The sequence below is a fragment of the Octodon degus genome, unplaced genomic scaffold (assembly GCF_000260255.1).
Source record: "Octodon degus isolate 3935 unplaced genomic scaffold, OctDeg1.0 scaffold00264, whole genome shotgun sequence".
In the NCBI taxonomy this organism is placed as follows: domain Eukaryota; kingdom Metazoa; phylum Chordata; class Mammalia; order Rodentia; family Octodontidae; genus Octodon; species Octodon degus.
In genome coordinates, this window is record NW_004524840.1 from 375,214 (window position 1) to 398,429 (window position 23,216).

The 23,216-nt window shown below is 39.2% G+C and overlaps 1 protein-coding gene across 2 annotated transcripts in view; it reads left to right on the top strand.

The window, feature by feature from the left end:
* Positions 1-574: 574 nt before the first annotated feature.
* Positions 575-23,216, top strand: part of Map3k7cl (MAP3K7 C-terminal like) — a 43,954-nt gene continuing 21,312 nt past the window's right edge. Inside the window, exons 1-4 of one of the 2 annotated variants that reach the window (XM_023706577.1) lie at positions 575-739; positions 920-984; positions 2,981-3,089; positions 17,233-17,294. In XM_023706577.1, coding sequence (XP_023562345.1) covers positions 3,020-3,089; positions 17,233-17,294 — 132 coding nt within the window. In that variant the 5' untranslated portion in view covers positions 575-739; positions 920-984; positions 2,981-3,019. Of the gene's footprint in view, positions 740-856; positions 985-2,980; positions 3,090-17,232; positions 17,295-23,216 lie in introns of both variants that reach the window. The other variant, XM_023706576.1, reaches the window with a different exon arrangement.

Consider the following 23,216-nt stretch of genomic DNA (forward strand, 5'->3'; position numbering starts at 1 on the left):
TTTTCATAGGCTTGCTGGTCATCTATCTTCTTTAATGAGTTGACTGAAACTTTTGCTCATTTTTGATTGAGTTGTTTGTTTCCTGTTGTTCAATTTTAAGATTTGCAAGTATATTTTAGGTATCAGTCTTTTATCTGATGTATAGTTTGCAAAGATTTTTTTTCCAGTCTGTAGCTCATCTTTGCATGCACATGTCATTGTTCACTTTTAATTAATCTTAACAGCATGGTCAAACTCTTCCTAAATACTTTTGGCATCCAAGTTTGCAATTGTTAAAAAGGTTGAAAGATCTTTATGCTCCGATCCTATTTACCATCAACTCCTTTTGTGTTTGGCTGCATTTGTAGACTGGATCAAGCCATCAAGCCCAACACGGGCTCAACCTCAAACCTCACGTTCTTAACAGGGATCATCACCGCTGTCATCTGAGAATTGGCCTGAAGCCTGTCCAAGTTGGCCGGGGCTGGCTGGGCTTACTGGAGCGGCCGACATTTTTGCTGACTAGTGTCATGCTGTCTTTGCCAGTTTGCTGGAATAGACACAGACACCGATTGGGTCACGCTGAAGACATTCCTGTCTTCTGAAGCAAGTCTGTTTGTATTTTAGGTTTGCCAGGACTAATGAATTAAAACGTTTGGACTCTCCAAGCTTGCTGTTTATCAATGCCTCTGACAGGAGGAGGGTTTTCTTTTGCTCTTGCTTTTTCTAGAAACATGACAACATCCTGGCTGCTGGAGAGGTGAGGAAAGGAGAGAAGGGTTTGGAGGGAAGCGGAACAGGGAGGTCCCGGGGGACGCTGGGGTTTGGGGCAGAGCAGGTAGCAGCGTGCTGCCCGACAGCTGTCCCCGCTCCTCAGAGTGTCAGTGGCTGTTATGCAGCAGGTGCAGCCTGCTGCTCGCTGAGTCCTTACTCCACAAAGGCAACGAGTGGCCGAGGCAGCGGCTGGCCCTGGATTACACAAGTGCAGACACTCCACTAAGTGAGGTAAGGCAGCAGGTGTGAAAACCGAACTAAACGCTTGCAGCGGCAGCTTAACCACAGCTTTGTTATGGCCCCCAGCAGAGAGCTGAAAGCCGGAGCCGGTTCTTCCAGGTGGTGTGACGAGAGGGCAAGTGGCTTCCTGGGCCTCTTGCGGTTGAGTCCTGCGGAACAAAGAATCCACAGTCTCAACACCATCCTCCAGAGGCGGACAGATCTTTTCCATCGTGCTGAGGGGCAGGATGTCATTAGCTGTCCTCTCCAGTTCCACTTTTTGTAGCTGGAAACAACACCGCGGAGCTATTTACAAAATATAGAGGCAAATTTCCACCTCCCATGCTTTATTTCTTGATGCAGGAAAATGTTGGGAGACTTGCCTAAAAGGACAATGAGCTTCTCATCTTTAGATGTTGTGATAAGGTGGCTTGGAGCTTGTATAATGCCTACTGGGAAGACTTTTGTCTTTAATTATAGCTTCAGGGTGTTTTGATTCTTTGTTTTGTTAAATCTGAGACAGGCTGTGCTATCTCTCCAGAAACAGGTAACTAACAACATGCTTCATTCTAAGCAGAAAAACAAAACAAAACTCCGAAACACTGCACAGAAGTGTGTGATAGTTATGATAAAATAAATTCTGAGTCAAGTAGTGGTGGTTTTAGAGTATCCTTTCTTCAAATGTTCCAAGTTACCATTTCTTTGTGACTTGCAGTGACAGAATGAAGAGCTTACTGGTGCCTTGGTATTTGTGGTCTGATGTGAACGGGCTCAATAGGCTCCTAACTCGGTGATTAAGCTGTTGCTAATTTTTCTTCCAAACCATCCTAGGTGTTTAATATAAGCGTGTTTTCTTCCCATGTACTGGGTATGAGGATTCCAAATATATGTATATCTAAATATATGTCATATGTGTATGCATTGACTGTGGCTTTCTACATAATGTAAAACAAAATCCAGTGTTCTGGACACTATTTTTGGATACAAAAAAGTTATGGGAAAAGTCAAAAGCCTCGCTGTGTATGAGAAAATGTCCTGTTACAAGCAGTTCCCAGAATCTTGCTAAAGATGGCTAAAGGGATTATTTATATTTTGCCATTTTTAGAGACATTTTCCTTAAAATATCATTCAGGTCTTTTAGTTTGCTGTCTACATGAGGAGAATAGACAGTGTAGGGGAAGCAAGACAAATAAGAAGTTAAATATATGTGTTTAAACAGCAAATTCATGTATTTATAATATTTTTCATGGTCTGGTTGAGCAGTAAATTACCAAATATTTTGGTTAAAATGTACATTATTTGGGATGAATTCTTTTAGGATATAGGAAGATCCATAAGTGTTTTTACTTTCCCATCTTACGTAGGATGTTTTCTCATTAATTTTAAGTTTATTAATTAAATGATAATTTAATAGGCAGGGTACAACAACTATAGGATATTCTAAAGCTTTTTCTTTTGCTTTTGTCATATACTGTTAAGAAGTAAACTCATAGGTAGAAATATTTGCTAGATTTATAAGTAGTCAGACATTTAAAGCAAGTAGTTTTCATAATACCACTGTGGGATATTTTAATATGGTCTTTGGTATTCTTTAAATGATCACATGATATTAATTTTTTGTTACTCTCAGATAATTAATTCAGATTTAATTTAGACTTTTGAGTAGGAAATGATAGACTAATCTAAAGCTTCCTGATACCCTATTAAACTATGTCTCTTTTTTATCCCCCTTCAGTTAAATATGTAAGCTTTAAAGCTATGACTGATTGTTTAGCATGATGAGAAACTAAAAAATTGAGGTAGGCAGAGAGCTTCACCACATCTTGTTCATTCTAGATGTGTGTTGCCAAAGTAATTTTTGTCTAAGCCAAAAAAAATTTTCAAATGGGGCCAGTGAATGATTTTGAGGTAGGAGGTTTATTAACTTTTCTTTTGAATTTCCGAGGGCTTCTGTATTCAGAGACATGATGTTGGGTGCAGTGACTATGGCTTTCTCTTGTCCTTGTAGCTGGAAGACCCAGGAGAAGGCCGGGCCTCAGGCGCCCACATGATCAGCACAGCAAGGGTACCTGCGGATAAGCCAGTGCGCATCGCCTTTAGCCTCAATGAAGCCTCAGGTACACTGTGCTTTAGGGGAAAGGGCTGCACCCCGGAAATCCTCCCTTTCCATTATCTCCTCTAATTCCACAGAGGATGCTTAAAAATTACATATTGCATGACTCAGTATGTGATATTTTATCATGCTTTTTTTTTTTTTTTTGATTTTTTGAAACAGGGTCTCTCTATGTGGTTCAAGTTGAACTTGCACTCACTGTGTAGCCTAGGCTGGCCTCTAACTCCTGCCACTCCTCCTGTCTCAGGCTCCTGAGGGCTGGGAGCATCATCTCCCCCATCTTGAGTTGGCTGTTTTACTTCATTTCTTCTTTTTCTTTTCATATTTTAACTTTCTTTTAGAATGAGAGTCACAGAGCTGTAACAATTTCTAAGGACAGCAAAATGTGTCACTAATGTTAAAAACCGCATGAGGAAACGATCATTACAAATTGGCAGGAGGTTAGGTAAGACCAAAATATCTCATCCCAGTTTCAGCAGCATTTGTTGTAGTCTAAGTTCAAGCTGCTCATTCCTCAGGGATGCTTCCCCACTTCCGGCTAAATAAACACCCTTCAGCAGGAGTGATGAATGGGACAGGTGAGGTGGGGCTTCTGCAAATAGTAGGGTCTGAGGTGAGCTTGCCATTCTTAGAGCACTCTGTCATGGCTCCCCTCAGTGACCTCTTAACATACATATCGGGTTGCACCACCTCTGAACAAGGGCTCTCTTGTGGTCACGGTGGTGAGAGGTCACGGTGGTGAGGAAAGCAAGGCTTGGCTCCCTTCCCTGGCGTCTGCCATCGCTCTTAGTTTAATGCCATCTGTTAAAATCACATGGTCAAATAATACCATTTAAACCACCTCTGTTCCTTTGAGGATTGGTTCTCTCTCTCTCTCTCTCTCTCTCTCTCTCTCTCTCTCTCCTCTCTCTCTTTCTCTCTGTCTCTCTTTGTCTATCTCTCTGTCTCTCTCTGTCTCTCTCTGTCTCTGTCTCTGTCTCTGTCTCTGTCTCTCCTTCTCCCTCTTCCTCTCCCTCTCTTCTCCTCTTCAGTGCCCATGTTGGGGTGAGGCTTTAAAAATTAGTGGTTGAAAATGAACAAGATCATTCCAAAATAATATGAAGTAACAAGTTGGTCTCTGTACCTTCTGATGTGGCTCAGCTAATATAGGATTGGAGTTACTATACTAGGAGATTGTAGGCAACACCCTTACCCTGGAGGTTTCTGGATGGTATAGCCCCTAAAGAAGTGTGGTTAAGTGTAGGAAGAGATAAACCCTGAACCCTTCACAGTTTATTTACCCACCACTTTCAACCCACTTTTGTACTATGTCACTGGGGATTATTTGGGGGCTGTCATATAAAGCAATAATGAGAAGAGTTCACCCACCATATAAATCTATTCACCCCACATAGAAATGACAGCTTCCATTAATTGTTCTTCTCTTTCATAGTAGGAGGTTACTTATAGTATTTGTGGGGCATAGGCATGAGAATTCCCTATTTATGGAGGCAAAGACTGAGGCTAAGAGACCACCCTGCTAAGTAATGAGTTATGATCTAAACTCAGACTTGGAAATGTAAATTCCTTCAGATTATCCCATGTCACTTCTCTAAATGAAAAAAGAAAAGCTCTTCAAGTTTTCAATGGGTTTTTAAATATAATTTTTTAAAAATTTATTTATTTATTTGGTACAGGGTCTCACTACACATCTTGGACTTGTAGAGATCCTCTTGTCTCAGCCTCCCCAGTGCTGGGGTTACAGGCATGCACCACCATGCATGGTTTTGGGGCTGACACAGTGCACCTGGAATTCAGGGTCAGCATGCTATGTGGTACCATGGAGTTATCTTCCCAGCCCTTCAATGGGCTTTATAAATCCCTGATTTATTGTCAGTGCTCAAGTAGCTTCCTCTCATCACCCCCCCCCACCCCTGCAATGCAAGGAGAAAGGAGATGAGTGCTTTCCCTTCTGCAGCTCATGTCCTGTATGAACAGAACAGGCCTCATAATAATGAACAATCTTACAAAAATAATTTTGGTATATAAAGTTTGCTTATCCTAAGCAACATTACTACTTCATTAATTTCATTTATTATTATTATTTTAATGTATTTGGTACAGGATCTGTAGGGTCTACAGGGTCTCACTATGTAGATCGACCTGTAGTGATCCTCCTGTTTACAGCCTCCCAAGTGCTGGGATTGCAGGCGCGCACCACCATGTCCAGTCTCAATCATCTTCTCAGTGTGCTCCAGGGTCAGGGCTGGCACAGCAGGCCAGGGATTGAACCCCAGCCACAGCACTCTGCCTAAGCAGGCACTTAAGTCCCCTGAGCTATCTGTCTGGCCATTTAATTTTATTTATTATTATTATTTTTTTACTTCATTAATTGTAGACTAGACAAATAAATGCACTGTATTAGAAAAAAAAAAACCATCAAGAGAAGAATCCAGATTTTAGGCTGCATGAATAAACTCTTTCTCAAAGTACAAAATGTTCAACTTGTAATTCATTTGCTACCACCTATAAACTGTCTTGATTTCTGAATGGAGCTTTTGTGTATTTTTCATCAATCAAATTTGTTGCAGCTTTTTCTTTTACCTTTCAAATACCTTAAGAATGTGCACTTTTGAAATTCATGATTTTCATAGGTAGCTTTAAAAAGTAGCCATAATTTATTTTTAGTAATTCCTACCACCTAGCTCCACAGAAAGATGCTTGTGAAGATATATGAAGAATCTGCCAAAGTGAAATGATTTAATCTTATGATCTGTCATCATATCTCTGGAAAGAGCACTTATCTAAAGAATCTGAAGCAGGAGCGGGGACTCAGAGTCTCTGACCTGATTAAAATAATCATCCAAGAGCACTCATCAAAAACACATGTTGAAAGGTCCCCGTTGTGTGTATTCTTATCTGTCTATCAAGGAGGGTCCTTGCTTCCTCATGAAAGAAGAGGAAACTCCCCCTGTGTGTAAGCACAGCATAAATATAAGATTTCAAAGACCAGCCAGGGCACAGAACCCTATTATTTTCCATGTACATAACATTGTGAGAATGCAAAAAGATGCTTTGCAGATATTTGGGGACACTCCCTCTGAATTCTTGAACAGCGAGCATGTGGAGTGTCACAGAGGACAACACTTGCAATCATGCAAGCTGGGCATGCCTTTTGAATTCCACTGCATGCAGACAGTGGGCCACACATTTAGGGGAGAACATCCCAGGTTCTCATAATAACTGAGAAACTAAGTTAGACTTGTAGGGGAGTAATTCTATATTATTGAATTTATTGTTAATGAATAAGCACAGTCCAAGAGAAAAAAGGGATAGTTTTGCTTGTAAATGTTAATATGCTCATTTTGTGAGCCTAAATCAGTCCTTATTCCTGCCATTCATATATTTTTCTCTCTCTCCCTTTCTCTTTCTTTTGCATATAACCTTGAGATGATTTGGCACAGAAGTTAAGCATAGGCCTTTGGAATTGGAGGCATGATGTCCAGATTCCTCTTCACCATCAATTACATAGTCTTCATTCAGGTCATTCCACCTTGCTGGAATTCAGTTTCCCATAAAATGTGTGTGAGAGTAGCTCATGGAGTTGTGGCAAGCATACTTGCATCATAGATAAAGCAGTTAGCAAATCACTTGACTCAAATTAAGTACTTACCTTGCTATTGTGATTATGATAACTGAGTATGGAGTGTTAGGGCAAATGTTTGCACTACACACTTGTGTGTTCCACATACAGCTACTTCTATTTGTCAGTGTAGCTTTTGTAGTGTAACTGATATGCTGTTCCTCAAGGACTTATTAGTCAGTCAGCAGACTGTGAGTGTCTTGCTTTTCCTCTGATCATTAGCTGGCCTTTTTAAAATTCTTCCACCATTCTGCCCAAGGGGGTGAGACGCACAAAAGAGGGGTACAGATTAATTCCTCCTACACGCTTTATAAGGCAAAGAGACTTGGAGAAAAGGCTGTTTCACCCAGAGTAGGTGTTTACAGCTTCTTGGAAAAGGTGATAATCCAGTTGGGATTCAAGAGGCAGGTAGGCTAGAGAAAGGCAATAGGTTTTTTTTAAAGTGTGGTACCTATTTTTTAACCATTTTTTTTCCCTTAAATACAAAGCATAGCAAAATCTCAGAGTCAGGAAGAACATGTTATATTGAGAAAACACTAAAACTGCCACTAATTGGAAAAGAAAAACTCTTAACTGTGGAAGAAGGATCTCCTGCCTGGAGCTGTACATTGTGCTGGAGACTCCCAGTGACCATCTGTACAGACAGCAGGAGATCAGAGTTACTGAGCTCATCTTAGAAGTCCAGGAAAAGTGTTTATGCTTGGTCAGAAGCAAGACAGCTTCCAAAGTCTGTAAGTAAGAGAGTAATATGATGTAAACAGTACAAGTTTTGTGGAATAGTCCTGAACGTACACAGGTAAGAGAATGGAAGAGGCAGTCTATGTAGTACAGAGACAAAGTGAGGAGAGCCTGGATTTCAGAATTAAATAAGATGGCTGAATTTACAACTCATTTTGTTATTTTAATTAATTATTTGTTTATTTGGTAGAGGGTGTCACTTCACAGCTCCCTTGAGCTGGGACTACGGGTGTGTGCCACCATGCCCATTTTCAGCGGTCGGTTTGGCACGGGGTCGGCACTCATGTGGTACTAGTGATCAAACTTCTGGTGCTTTCCAGGCAGGCATTTAGATTGCCAAGCTGTCTCCCTGGCCTTAGAGCACATTTTGAAAGGGAAGTTGAAAGAACTTGGTGACAGATTAGACTTTGTGGATAGTCATCATATACTGGTAGCAGAATAAGTCACAAAGCTAAGGATTTCTATGGGTTCGAAGGAAGCACAATTTTATTCGGAAAAATATGGTCATTTATGATATAATTATTTTTAGCTCATCATGACAACATTTCATTCAGTGGTACTTAGGTATGTATAATTCCTGGAGGCAGAGATACTGCTTTAATAAGTTAATGCTCTTATTACTTCCAAACTAGGAATTTCAACAAGTTAACTTACTTAACTAGAAATTGCAGCGTTAACGTCCTATTCCTATACAAATATGCACAAAAGAGGGCTATTAGTCCCACATATTGGGTTACTACAGAATCACCAAACTTTCTCCAATTAAAGAGAATTTATTGTTGGATATATATGAGGCTTTTATGTTAATTATTTTATCTAAAATTCTTTATCTTCCGCTGTGCTAAAATCTGGGATACTCTCATGTAAGTTTACTTCCTTCCTTCCTTCCTTCCTTCCTTCCTTCCTTCCTTCTTTCCTTCTTTCCTTCTTTCTTTCCTTCTTTCCTTCTTTCCTTCTTTCCTTCTTCTTTCCTTCTTTCCTTCTTTCCTTCTTTCCTTCTTTCCTTCCTTCCTTCCTTCCTTCCTTCCTTCCTTCCTTCCTTCCTTCTTTCCTTCCTTCTTCCTTCTTTCCCTCCTTCCTGTATAGAAAGTTATATTGACCATCAGTACAGGGTCCTGGAATCAGCCCACATTTGTAGCTGTTAACATTTTACAATTCTTCCAAGATAATAAAATTTTCCATATCGGGCACGAATTAATCACAGGGCATTTAGTTTGAAAAGAGTCAGTACCCACTGCACTGGTGTCACTTTTAAATAACACAGTTTTCTCTGCACATGTTAAGGTATTTTGTATGGCAGTGGGAATTTTATGGAGTAGCTGAAATAATCAGATTTTAGTCTAATTTAAAAAGCTCAGTATGGTATGAATGACTTTTTTAAGCATATGCACAAAACTGGCTTTCTGCAAACTTATGATGCAGCTTATGCATCTGTTGCCATTGTCCCCTTCTTTGAGCTTTTCTTGCCTTTTTACTCTTTGTCCCTCTCTCCTCAGGGCCCAGATGTTTTTAGGATTTCCTTCTATCCAGATTCTTATTCCTTGTTCTTTCCAGGCTCTGGAAAACCTCATCTATATCTCAACTTTAAACACATACCAAGGATACTCTTTTATCTTGTTCTGTGTTTGTTGTGTTGTTTTGTGTTTTCATGCCACTGGAAATTGAAAGATAAGTTCCTACTAGAATTTGAGACAGCAGGCAACTTGGTAAGGATGGGGTTAGGGGAAGCAGAGGCTGGGGCCGTCATTAGGCTTACCTTACTTTTATATCCAAGTGGTGTGGGGTGAGAGGTGGGGTGTCTGTACCTACCCTTTAGGGAGCACAGACCTGAGAACTGCACTGGAAAGTTAATCCTCGAATACTTACCATCTTTACCTATGACCCCTAGGGGGTTCCTTACCATCAGTGAAGATTCTTTGAGATGCTATGAGTTTACTAATTCACATCTGTTGGTTAAGGTTGTGAAGACAGGCCAGAAATGAAGTGAAAGTTTACTAAGTGTCTAGGCGCTTTAATTTGTATCAGGTTCTCAACATAATACTGGCAACAACCCTGCAGGAAGGTGGCCACCTCGCCATTTTAACAAATGTAGAAATTTGGCTACAGGTAACCTGACTTCAATTAGCAGGAAGATTTTAAAGCCAGGCCTTTGGGATATTGCTAGTTCATCACACAATCAAAGGTACATTCCTATATGAGAAAAGCAGGAGTGTTAGTTGGTACCAAAGAGCTTCCCAGTGGTTATGGGAGGTGATGGACAACCTAAATATCTAGAATTTTTTTTTTTTTTTTATTGCGGAACCTGGGATTGAACTTAGACCCTTGCCTTTGCCAGGGAAGCACTTATTCTACAGAGCCATCTCCCTGGCCCCTAGAAATTTTATTGGCAATCTTCTATCACATTTTATTTCTAAGAATAACATATTGATCTCAACTTAGATTTCAAGTGAAACTACTTAGGAACATTTTTAGGTATATTCAATTTTTTTACAGTATTTCATACTGAAAGTGTTTGCATTGATAGGAAAATAAAGGGGGGGGGCGCTAGGGAGCTAGCTGGGAAGGGATCTAAGGGCTGTGCTGGCCACTGAAACCAGGTGTGGTGGCACACCCCTATAATCCCAGCACTGGAGAGGCTGTATTATTTAAAAGTGACATTATGAATCTGAATTGAGCAGCAAAAACGAGAATCAAATAAATGAATAAATGAATTCTTTTCAAAGAAAAAGAAAAGAAAGGGGGAACCTTTCTTAATTTTAGATGCAAATGAGAAGAGGAAGTCCATAACATCTGAAGTTACATGTGCACTAGAGAAATTTCCCTTAACTGTCAGGAGGAGAAGTAGAAAGGGTCAGTGGCTCTCACCTGCAGGTTTACACACACACACACACACACACACACACACACACACGCACACACACACACACACACACACTCCTACCTCATCTCCACATTACCTTTGGTTGGTATATGGTGGAAAGATAGAGAAAAGAAACTCAACTGTACTAAACACATTATTGTTACTGGTTATTTCCTAGGTGCCAAGATTTTAACTAAGTGATTAATATGTGTCTTCCATTAAAAATGATAAATTTCTAAGACAGGTTAAATCATCTGCCCATTTTGCAGAGATGAAAATTAGTTCTCAAAGATATTACACCAATTATGTGCATCCCCCAAATAAAAAGGACCCAACTTAAAATTTGTAGGCCCGTTCTACTGCATTTTATACACACTGGCTGTACAGTTAGTGGTTAGGAGCTTTTATGGGCAAATAGTTCCCAGGAAAGTTTTTGCACGAGCCTTGGCACTGATGGACCTGCTGAAGTCACTTGTGTTAGTCTCTTCTCGGTGCCTTGCAAGGCCGCCTTCCTGGGGTCCTTGAATGGGGAGGAACTGCTCTGTATTTTATGATGTGCTGTATGCACAATATGAAAACACACAGCTCCCTGTTCAGCAATTATTAAAAAAATGTGATCCTATACTTGAGCTTTAAAGCAAGCATGGGCTCATCAGAATGAAGAGCTCTGTGTGACCACACAGGTCACCCACACAGGTCTTCTCTGACTGCAGGTGACAGAGGTGTAGTCAGAGGATCCAGGATAGGGCTGCTTCCGGGGTTCTTTTAGGAGCAGGGTAGACTTGGGAATGTCTTCTCATGGTCCCTTGTTATTTCCCAGAAATCTTTCTTTTTTATTTATTTTTTATTTTTTTTTTTTTTGAAATCTTTCTTTTCACAGTTGCTAACAACAACCGTGTCTTCTGTATCTGAGATTCGGTCCTCACATTGGCTCATTCTGCTGCATATACTTTCAATGGTATTTTTGAAAATTATTATTATTATTATTATTATTATCTTGGAATTTAGTATAGGGTTCTACAGGTTCTCACTACTAGATCAGACTCATAGTGATCCTCCTCTTTTCAGCCTCCCAAGTGCTGGGATCACAGGCACGTGCCACCATGCCTAGTCTCAATCACAGTCTCAGTGTGCCCCCAGGGCAGGGCTGGCACTGCATACTGGAGATAGAACCCCAGCTGCTGTGCTCTGCCTAAGCAGGAGTTTTAATCTGCTGTACTATGTGGCTGGCCCTCAATGGTATTTTTAATCTCCTGGATTTATTAACCTTTTTTTTTTTTTGGTACCACAAATTGATCTCAGGACCTTGTACTGGCCAGATAGGCACTTCTGCTTGAATCTGTTTCATGGATTCCATTTCTTTCCTGTGTTCAGCATTCATGGTTTCCATTATTTTCTTAAGATACTTTATTTGTTTTCTTTTAATCTGTATCTGCTTTAGAGTCACTAAACATGTCTTCCATTATGATCATCATCTCTACAATGATCTGAGAAATTATTTCTGAATTGATTTTTTTTCTAGCATCTCATTCAATTATTTTGTTATGCTGTTACCATTCCAGAGAATCCAGTTGGTGGCTTTTGGATTGTTCTACTGGGAATGTCTTTTGAGTATGACTTTTCACTTTCCTAAGGCCTGAGGAACGTTCCTCTGTGTTGGATCTTAAGCTCTTTCTAGTAAGGATTTATGATTTACCAGCCTCCACTGCCTCCACAGTTAATTCTATGAGATAATTGGTTCCAAAGTCTAATCAAGATATTACCCACTCAAGATATTGTTTAGAATAGTTGTTCTGAGCAGCCGACTTAGTCTGACTTCGGTGAAGTTTTCATCTCTCTCATACAAAACGAAGCAAGGTTATAGCTACAGTGAGGTCATTTTGGAATATGTTTGCTTTTGTCCACAAAGTTCCAGTTATTCAATACAATGGATACTATTTTATCCCAAGATTCTTACGATTTTGTTGTTAAATATACTTTCTATCATAAAGAGGTAGTAATAATATATGGGAATTGATTTAGATTCATCTTCACCAGTTAAATAAAAGTGGGTGCTGGAGAGCTTGGGAGTCTAAGCACCTGCCTGGTGAGCTAAAGGACCCAGGTTCAATCCTTGGTTCTGCATGCCTTGCTAGCTACCAAAAAAAAGGCGTGGTGGTACATACCTGTAATCCTAGCACTGGGGAGGCTGAGACAGGAGGATCACTACAAGTCTGAGTGAGACCCTGTGCCAATAAATAAATAAATAAATAAATGTTAAAAAAGTAGGATGTTGGAGTCTAGAGTATGACTCCCAATATTTTGAAAAAAAAATGTATACTGGTTCATGAAATTCAAGTCTGGTAAAACCATAGCAAGAGTTGAAGAAGAGCAGAGGGGCATGGCAGAAAGAACTAGGGATGGGAAACACCCTTTAGTCATATGTGGTCACTAGTTGCAAAGTCTTCAGTGTCTCTTTTCCCTGTTGGGGCTCCTGTACCCAGCTTACTTTTTAGGGAATTGTACAGATGATTGCTTAGATCCTCTGAGCTTCAGCTTTCTCAGTAACTCTGATTGCATAGTGGGCTGCTAGAAAATAGTCAGGATTTGGATTACAGAGTCAATGTGTCCCATTTATTCATGGAGAAACACAGTGGAGACAGCTTAAGGGAATCTGAAAACAGAACAACCACAAAAGCAGCCCAACAGCTGTTTCATAGAGGGTGAGACCGCCCCTTCATGACATGTACTATGGTATGTCTTAATGCCTGGGACACCAACAGGAAAGTGCTATCTTAAGGACCATTGGCTTAGTCACATTGAGTGCACCAAAAACACAGTGAACATCTGCTATCGAAAAAAATTCTCTGTCATTCTTTCCTTTATATTTTATCATAGAAGAAAATCCTTAGGATATATATATATATATTGCTTGGTCCATTAAGCTCACAGTGCCATTCTGAAGAAGTTCTCAAATTGCTTCCTCAGTGCATTAGCAGTATGATAAAATGATTGACAGTTTAGCAGTCTCCCTCCCTGGTTTGCACTGGAAACTCAGTATTTGGTAGGTAAATGTTAATAAAGCATGTACTTGCATTGTGATTTTGCCCTATTATAAACACAACTAGTAATCTCTCTCTCTCTCTCTCTCTCTCTCTCTCTCTCTCTCTCTCTCTCTCTCTCTTTAGAAAAGCTAAATATACTGAGCAGTGGTGCTCTTGGTATGGCTACTGTACAATCTACTCTGTGTTTCTGGAATTGTCAAAACAAACTTAACTGCTCTCAGGAACTCTGATCCAATATCACTGTCAAAATGTTTTACAACAATTTGGCCAAATGTTTGTGGGACAGCTGTGCTACTAGTCTGCCTGAGTCATTTTCCTTCTTTCCTTTTGGCGCAATCCTGTGATTCATCATTCTGCTTTTAGAATATTTACCTATTTTTAAAGCCAGTCAAAGAAGGCAGTCACTATTTGAAAGTAAACACCCCACACAACAACGTGGTGCAGCTCTGTAGGCAGCTTCACAAGCCCTGAAGTTTCTGGCAGGCAGTGATGCCAGCTAAACCAGATGGCACCGAGCAGTGAAACGCGGGGCTCACTCCAGACTTGGTAGTCTGGTTACATCTGTCTTTGCTTTTCTCATTTCCACTGCCATTTCCTGCTTGAGTTAATCCAGCTGGATCTGTTCTTTAACAAAAATCTTACTCTCCATTTGCTTATCTTTAAAACCTCTAGTATGTGTTTATTTTATGTCAATTAGGTTTTTATTCCAATTTGAGCGATTCAATCTTAAATTTTCGTTTATCAACAGTGTAATCATCGTGGTCACATATAATGTTCCTTGGCATAGTGTGACTAGAAATAATGAATAGATTTCTATCGTGAGCCTCATTAATTCTGGGTCATACCGATAATTGTTATTTACACTTCCATAGTAAATCAAATGGATACATCCCTGCCCCCTTTTTCTAATTAAGCAGGAAGGAGTGTGACTTCACAGAGGACAAGGTGGATTAAGTCTCAGGAAGCACGGAGTTCCATTCCTGGGTGTCTTCTAGAATTCTGGAATGCCCTGTCTGCACTTGTACTTAACAGAGTGGTCTCTCCTTCCAGGAAGTGCCTGCCTGCCTAATCATCGGGGCTGGGATGCCAGGGCATAATATGTTCCCATTTACCTGTGCCAAATCTTTCTGGTCTTGAACCCAATGAACTAAAATAGTCATGATGTCTAGGTTTTTGAAATTGTACCGAAATAAATTAAATGTACCTGAGGCCTAAACCCAAATTGATAGAGTGTCAATTTTATAATGAAGGCTATCCCTATACTGGGTCAGAAGCCACAAGTGAGTAGTTTTGCTTTTGTTTGTTTTTTTTTTTTTTTTGCAAAGAATTTAAAAGGCCACAGTGATTGACTAGAGATTGTCTCTTCTGATCTGAGGAGAAAGCATGTGTTCAGGGGGCCTGGGGATTAAGCCTTCTGCGAAACAAATGCTGAGAGGCATCAGCAGTCAGTGGGTAACCACCTGGAGGCACAGACACAAGTACAAAATGGATTCAAATTGTCCTTGTTGTAAACCACGTTAGGGTCAGGGCATAAGTGCCTGCCTAGCAAGCGCAAGGTCCTGAGTTTGATCCCTGGTTTTAAAAAACAATCATGCATTAGATCACTTTTAAATGAGGGTATTATTAAAAAGGTACGAAATGCCATTAAATGACAAGACTCTTAAGGTGTTTGGCAGAGATTAACACTGTCCTTGTTTAAATGATCTTTTTGTTAATATTCTGTTTTAAAAGATATATAGACCCTAAGAACCCACAAGTGCCTCTATACTCCATTTTATTTTGTCCTATTAGTGAGTAGGAGAGAATGTGGTTGCCTCTCCATAGCTGTAAGATCTGCACCTGCAAATTCAACACCTGAAAAAAGCCTTGTGTCTGAGGTAAAAATATATGCAATCTTTTTCTTATCATCATTTCTTATTTATGTATTCATTCATTTATTTATTTGGTGCAGGGTCTTGCTACACAGCTCAGACTTATAGTGATCCTCCTGTCTCAGCCTGCCCAGCACTGAGATGATGCCTGATTTTGGTAGCCCACAAGCTCACCCTGGGTTCCGGGGCCAGCACAGCATGAAATACCAGGGGCCAATCTGGGTCTTTGTGCTTGCCAGGCAGGTGCTTAGACTCCCAAGCTACCTCACCAGCCATTGTCATCATTTCTTACACAATATAATCAAGCATTTACTCTTAGCAATTATATTGTATCAGAAGTGATCCAACCATGATTTCAAATGTATTGAGGGATGTACTCAAGTTAAATGCAAATACTTCTCTATTTTAGGTAAGGGAATGGAGCATTCTTACAGTTTGGGATTTTGGAGGTTCCTGAGACCACTCCCCTAAGGACACAAAAGCAGCACTATTCTTTTTTAATTTTTTTTTATTTTTTAAAAAGAGTACAAAATAGTATTAAAACAGAAAAATTAGAAGTGATACAGAACTTCACTTAACAAAATAATATGAATTTCACACTATTTGTTGTAATGAATAGTGTCTTCCAACTAGTTGTTCATATTATCAGATATAGGCATTCAAAATTGGGAGAACAAAGAAAAAACTAAAGAAATATATAAGACATTAAGAAGAGTAAAAGGTCAAAGAATTGAAAAAAGGAGACAAAACAAATTGTCCAGACCATCCTAAATACATAGGTAAATCTCCTTCCCCTACTACCTCCCCAGTCCTTCTCAATTAGTTAATTCCTTCCCGTTGAATAAATTCATTCCCTTCTCCAAGAATCCATTGTATCCTTCAGATTTTATTTTCTCTTTTAGGTTCTCACACTAAGGAGACAATACAATGTTTGCACATATGGGTCTGATTTATTTCACTTAATAGTGTAGTTTCTAGTTGAATTCATTTACCAATAAAAGCCTCAAATTTATCCTCATTTAAAGCTGAATAATATTCCATTGTGTAAAAATACCGCACCTTCTTTATCTATTCCTCAGATGATGGGCATTTGGGTTATTTCCAAAATTTACCTATGACAAATGAGCACGACTGTTGTTTCTTCACTGAATGTGGTATTTGTCACTTCTTTTAATTAAAAAGGAACTGAAATCAGTTGATAAGTATAAATATATTTATGTTAGTGAGAGTATAAAAACCATTATTTTTCATTGCTTATCATAATTTGAAAATTGCTTTGGATTTAAACTTATTCTTCCTGTGTGTTCTCTGTTATATTCTCAGAGTCAAGTACCATGGCAGTGATTGGAAACAAATGGCCCTTCATAGCCCAAGTTGATCCAGAGCTGTGGGCTTTGGGCACTAGGGCTGTGCTGAGCACCAGAGCTGTGTTGCCAATCTATTCCTTGAGATAGCTGGATAGCTGCCTGCTCCCTGCTGCAACCCAGAAAGGGTGCCTAGAGAGCTGCCTGTTAGTGGCAGTTTGTGGTCAGAGCAGAGGATGAAATCATCACAGCCTGTGACACTTGTCGTCATTCAGAGAAGAACTAATCCTTCTATTTTTCGCTAACATGTTCTTTTGGGCTGTGGAGGTTGTTCTGGCCACCTCATTAGCACCTTGTTAAAACACTTTCCTGCAGATCATATTTTTTGTTTTTGGCTAATGTGGCTGCATTGAAACACTAGTAGTCCTTCTTAGTTGGAGAGTTACCAGACCGGACATTTGAGGAGTCCATTTTTGTGTTTTTTTTAAATTCTGCTCAGACCAGCTACATTCTTCACACTGTTGTATATATAGCTAATCAACAAGATTGTCTTTTCCATACTATCTGTCCCCAGCTGAAGTAATGAAAATAACAAAAACCTATTTGCACAGGTAGTTTCACTATGTAGGTGTCAGGCTGGTCCTGCAGGGTAGCTTTCATGAGACAAAGGTCTCTTTAGTGAATAATCATTTTATTTTTGTATTTTAGATGATACAACTTCTGAAGACTCCATTCCTTTGGTCTTTCCAGAATTAGACCAGCAACTACAGGTAAGGATTTTTCTCAAACCTTTCTGCTTTTTTCTTCAGTGTCTCACAATATAGTGGGCAAGGAAGTAGCCTAACTCAACCAATACTTGGTGTTTCTAGTACTCCAAAGTCAGCCTGAAGTCATCATGAACGTTCCTGTTTACCTAACTATGACACCAGTACACAAAACACCAGTAGTATCAGCCAGCTGTAGACCCAGGCATTCAGGAACCAGGGAGAGGGTGGTCCTTGCTGTCATTTGCAGTGGATATCTGTGGGCCATTGGATTTTGGCTTTGTTTTGGGTTAATGATTTAATGATAAAAGCTCTGCAGAGACAACTTGTTATGTTTGTCCAGAATAGAATTACTCCTTTCGTACTATCTGCCTTTCCTAGTCCTTTGACCATTTTTAATGGAATTATTGGGAGTTCATTGTTGTGTTTTTTTCTCACACAAATGGGATTATCATTTATTTTTGTTTTGATAATTGTACATGCTTTCAGTGTATAGTGATTACATTCATCGTGGGGAGCTGGTATACATGTGTTTCATGTCTTAATATTTTTAGTTCCCCTTTTTCTCTCCTCTCATTCCCAATGTCCATCTCTTGGTCTTTTCTGATTCACAAAAGATCTACCTCCTCAGTTCTGATGATCCATCTTTTATTTTCCTCTTTCAGTATGAATACCTCGGGCTTCTTAGATAAGAGAGACCATGCAGTGTATAAGCTTATGTGTCTGGCTTGTGTTTTCTAGAAAAACTTTTCTAGTAGAACTTTTTGTTTTTTAGAACTCTTGAGGGGACTGGGGAGGTGGCTCAGTAGAATAAATGCTTCTCTGGCAAGTACAAGGGCCTGAGTTCAATCCCCAGTTCTGAAAACAAACAAACAAACAAACAAACAAACAAACAAACCACAAAAAACAAACAAACAAACAAACAAAAAACCCTCTTGAATTCTATACATAGATGCTTCACTTGGTTGTCATTTTTCCCTTCTAAATACTGATTTGGAAAGCCCTTAGGAAGAATCTGCAATTTTTAGTTTCCAGTAGGTCATGATATGTTGTGTATAGTTTAAGTGTCCCTTATACAAAATGCATAGGATAAGAAATATTTAAGATTTTTATGGATTTTGATCATTTTTGTATATAATGTAATATTTTGGTTATGATTTTTGGGTGATGATTTTTAAACATAAAATTCATTCATGTTTCACATGTACCTCATGTACATAGCATATAGATATTTATTTATTTATTTATTTATTTAATTGCTTTGGAGTATTGAGGATTAAATCCAGGGCCTTGGTACTGCGTTATATCCCCCACTTTTTAATATTTTTTTATTCTGAGACGTGATCTCATTAAGTCACTAAGTCGCTCAAGTCACACTTGAATTTGAGATCCTCCTGCCTCATTCTTCCATAGTGCTGGGTTTATAGGTCTGTACCACCTCACTGGCTTTTGAAGGAATTATATACAACATTGTTAGTGTGCCTGTGTTTTGACTACAACCCATGACAGAAGTTAAAAGTTGAATTTTCTACTTGTAGTATCATATCAACAACCACAGAGGTTTGGATTCTGGAACATTTTGGAGTTTTGTGTTAGAAAGGCTTAAACTTTATTTGCAGACCAAAATTAGAGAAGAAGGAGGGCCACAAGGAAAGCCAACATTTTGGCCCTAGCCTTCCAAGGTCAATCAAGACTCAGGACATATAAGAACTTGTACTGTAATGTCATGTAACTCGGTAGTGTCCCAAATTTTCTGATCAAGGAGATTATGGGGCCAAAGAGGAAAGTGATCAATGATATAGAGTGTGCCTAAGGAGAGTCACATGGAGAGAAAACATTCTCTCATGTTTTCACAGAGAGCACATTGGCCAAGAAATGGCTGTGACTCATCCACATGGCTGGCACAGACAAAGGTTCTACAATCTGAGGTCCAGGATCTCAGGATAAATCCTGAGGGGATTTCACTGTCCTTATAAAACCCAAAAGCTGCAACTCTTTTTGAATAAGTCTTGCTTTACCTTGGTCTTAACCATCCAGCAGAAAAGTATAAAAATGAAGTATAAGAAGTAAAGCCATGCTGTTATGTTGAGCTATAGGGGACTCAGGCCAACAATTTCTGACATTGCCAGTTAAGCAGAAGACCCAATACTATTATGGACTACTGAACTCTTTTAGAATATTTTGCTGAGTTAACACACCTATAATATTTAAATGTTGGAACTTAACAAAGAAAGTGGATACAGATGAATGTGCATTTGGTATCTGTGTATTCAAAGTGGTTAGGATAGATATATAGTTACAGTCTCTTAATGAATAGAGGGATTTGTTCTAATGGTGTTTGTAAATAGGATATCAAGTCCACATCTTGTACAGCAATTAACCAGTAGGAAGAATGCATGCAATGTGTTAATTATTGAAACTGTCCTACAAAGTTGGTTTGAAACTGTCTCATTGCTATTTGTTTCTCAATAAAATTATGGAAAAAATATATAAAAAGAAAGGCTTAAACTTTATCCTATACCCAATAGCTTTTCTTAATTTGGGTCTGCTTGGTGTTCTAGTTATTGAATGTGGGAGCCCTGTTGCTGGATAGCTCTTGAGGAAGAACCAAGAATGAGTTCACCTTGTGCAAATGAAGATGGCGCTCCTTTTAGTTTGTCTCAGTTCTTATCTCAGGCCAGGTGTACCAAGTTCAAAGCCTGGAGGCAACTAGGTCAGGTTGGAAGGGCTGATGTCCCATTTCTGGGTGGTTCATAAAAACCACTGGGGAGCAACTCAAGGGTGACCTGGGCTCTCGGAGGAGCCCTTATTTTCACCTGCGCAGCAATTCTGGGCATTGCCACGGCCCTTCACCCTCAAGCTGCTCTATAGAGCACTGTTAGCTCTGTAGGTGGCACTGAAGGTGGTGTAGGGCATGGGAAGGTTATAGCAATTACCACACAGCTGCCCACTGACAGTTTTGTAGTCCTCTAAAATTTCCTTTGCATCTATGAATCAGCTGATTTTCTATCCCTCATGCAGGGTCTTTGACTCAAGTGTCCCCATTCCTGACATCTACCTGCTCTTTCTCTTCTCCACCAGTGAGTCTTCTCAGCACAGAAGGCTGTGTAGCCCAGCCCCTATTGTTTCTCCCTGAAGGCTCACTCTGTACATGTTCCCTGCTTTGCTTCTGTCCTCACACAGGGGCTGTCTGAGTGCTGCTGGTGGCATAAAATACTATTGTCCCTCTCACTCATTGCTTTTCCCTCTTGTGTTGTTACCTCAAAGATATTTTATTATCATGAAAATAAGATGTAAATGAGGAGGAGTAGACATGTTTTGAAAATATGGCAGAAAACGTATTTGTGTTCTTGTTCCCTCATCAAATTACAGACCCTGAATTCCCCTTTTTCATATTAGAATAAAACATTTTTTTTTCCTTTGGGAACTTTAGTGGTTTTCCCTGGCTTGTGGATCATCTGCAGAGGGTTCACAGCACCCTGAACAGTTACCCAGATAATTTTTCTGTTGAAGCATCTCTGGGTCCATTTGAATTTTATAGCTTTAATTTTATCTGACATATATTGGAAATTAAATATATTTAATTATCTTACTCTAACAAGGCTATTTCATCTTTATTGATCTTTAATGAGGCAGACAGTTGAGAGGGTAGTTTCTAGCTCAGGGGTTTTGATTATTTCTCCACTCCCCTTCAGATATGGTACTGCTCCATCTCTTTCTGAACAGAGAGAACATTACCGACCCTGCAACTAAACACATTTAAGTAAATCCTTGTTTATTGAGTGAAGCATAGGGTTGAGTGTGTTACATGCATTGGTCATCTGTCAAGACACTGGATTAGCCTTGCTTCTGTCCAGAGCTTTTGCTGTTAACCTTTAGTTTACATTACAGGACATAAATGACTAAAAACAGCAAGGTAGTAAGGACCAGGAGGGGAAAGCTAGCATAGAAAATTATATCAAAAAAGCAAATTCAAAGTTCCATGCTTAGCATAAAACACATACACTGGAACCATTTGGTAGCTGGGTGTATTAAAAGCAATGAAAATGCTTTGTATACAAAGGAAATATAATCCAGTACATGGAGCAGACTATCTTTATAGTATAGTCAATCTCATGTACTTCCATCATAATAATGGCTCGTGGAATATTTTACTGACTATCATAATCCACTATGGAAGAATGAAGCTGGATTACAAAGGTATATGAAATGCCTTATGGGTGGTCACATTTGTTTGAGGATGAACTGACTCTTGATTACCTCTACTGAAGCCTTTTTACTTGATGAGAGAAAAAGATGATGCCAGATTTTTATTGCCAGGTCTGCTCTCTGCAAACCTTTCGAGTAGACAAGGGATGTTTTCCTAGGTATGATCTCACTTGATGCGTGCAATAATTATATAAGCTCACCTTAATGCTTCCCCTTTACAGATCAGAATTTTGAGCTTACATTTGGTCTAAACAAATTTGGTATTCTCCTCTTTTCCTTCACACTATTTTGGGGACAGAATGGGCTGCTTAAATTATTTTGAAAGGTGCAGATATTTTTGCATTTGATTTCCATGTTGCCATGATATAGTTCTAGAACAACCTTGTAAAATTTGTTCTGACTTTCTGGTATCCATTGCACATTCTTTGGTAATTTATAAAGTGCAGCTATAAAATATTTGGTAGATATTTTATCACCGATTTGACCCCCAAGATTTTTCTGTTGCTTTGCCAAGAATGTGGACATGTTTGAGCATGTAATTCATGATGCTTCTATTTTCATAAAAGCCAAAAACAGCCTCACGCAAGAATAGCAGTGACAAACATTTCTCTTGATGTCTCTATTAATGCAAATTGTTGGACAAGAGACCTTAGGGTAAGATAGGTGTTAAAATGAATGTCTCTTTATAATGTTCATGAGGGCCATGCATGGGCAGGTGGAAGGTTAATTTTATTTCATGCAGATTTATTTCTTAGGACTAGCTTTTTAAATTCCCCATGCCCACTGGGGGCAGTGTGTGAATATAGCTTGTCTAAGTCTTACAGTTAGAAAAAAGGACTTCAACCCAAGTCCACTTGAAGAATAAATAAAAAAGTTATTACTTTCTTTATCTTAGCTTCCTCCTATTTGGAAAAGAAGTAATTAAAGATAGTTCTGAAAGATGGTAAAATTCTTTATCATCTCCAAAGTTTGGGTCGAGGCCAATACTGTCTTATGGTTTGAGACTGTTGTGCTTTTTGGGAATTGTGACTCAATCTATATCTGAGCCCAAAGCTATGTGGACTGATAAATGTGGTTAAACACATGGTATCAAGTAAATTGTAATAAATAACCTAGGGCCAGAGAGATAGGGAGATAACTCAGTGGCTTAAGTGCCTGCCTGGCAAGTATAAGGTCTGCAGCTTGACCCCCAGTACCAAATAAATAAATAAATAAATAAACAAATAAATAAACAATCTCATTGGAATTATAGTCACTGGAGCACAGGAATTGGTATAGACTGACCTGGATCTGGGTTTCAGCTCCACAGTATCTTTGTAACTTGTGGTATGTTATTTATTCTCTTTAAAATCTCACCCTTCTCAACTGCAAAATAGAAATAACTATATCTATCTTCCATTGTTTTTGGAACTAAATACAGGAATGAGTAGTTCTAGCACAATGTTTGTCCAAATAACTAATCAGTTAATGTAAATTTCTTTCTCTGGTGCAATTGTTAATTGGGCAAAATACTTAAGGACAAGTAACATCTCTATGTGTGAAAGTGAAATAAAACAATAGTCTCTGAATTTTTGAGTTAGGAGTAGAAGTTCTGCTACTCTCTCGTTTTCATCAAACCAGTGTACCTTGTGAACAACGAGGCCTAAAAAACAACCTAAGTAGAGCAATAACTTCAAGCCCTCCTAAGCCCTCCTATCTGATCGGAGATGACAGTAACAG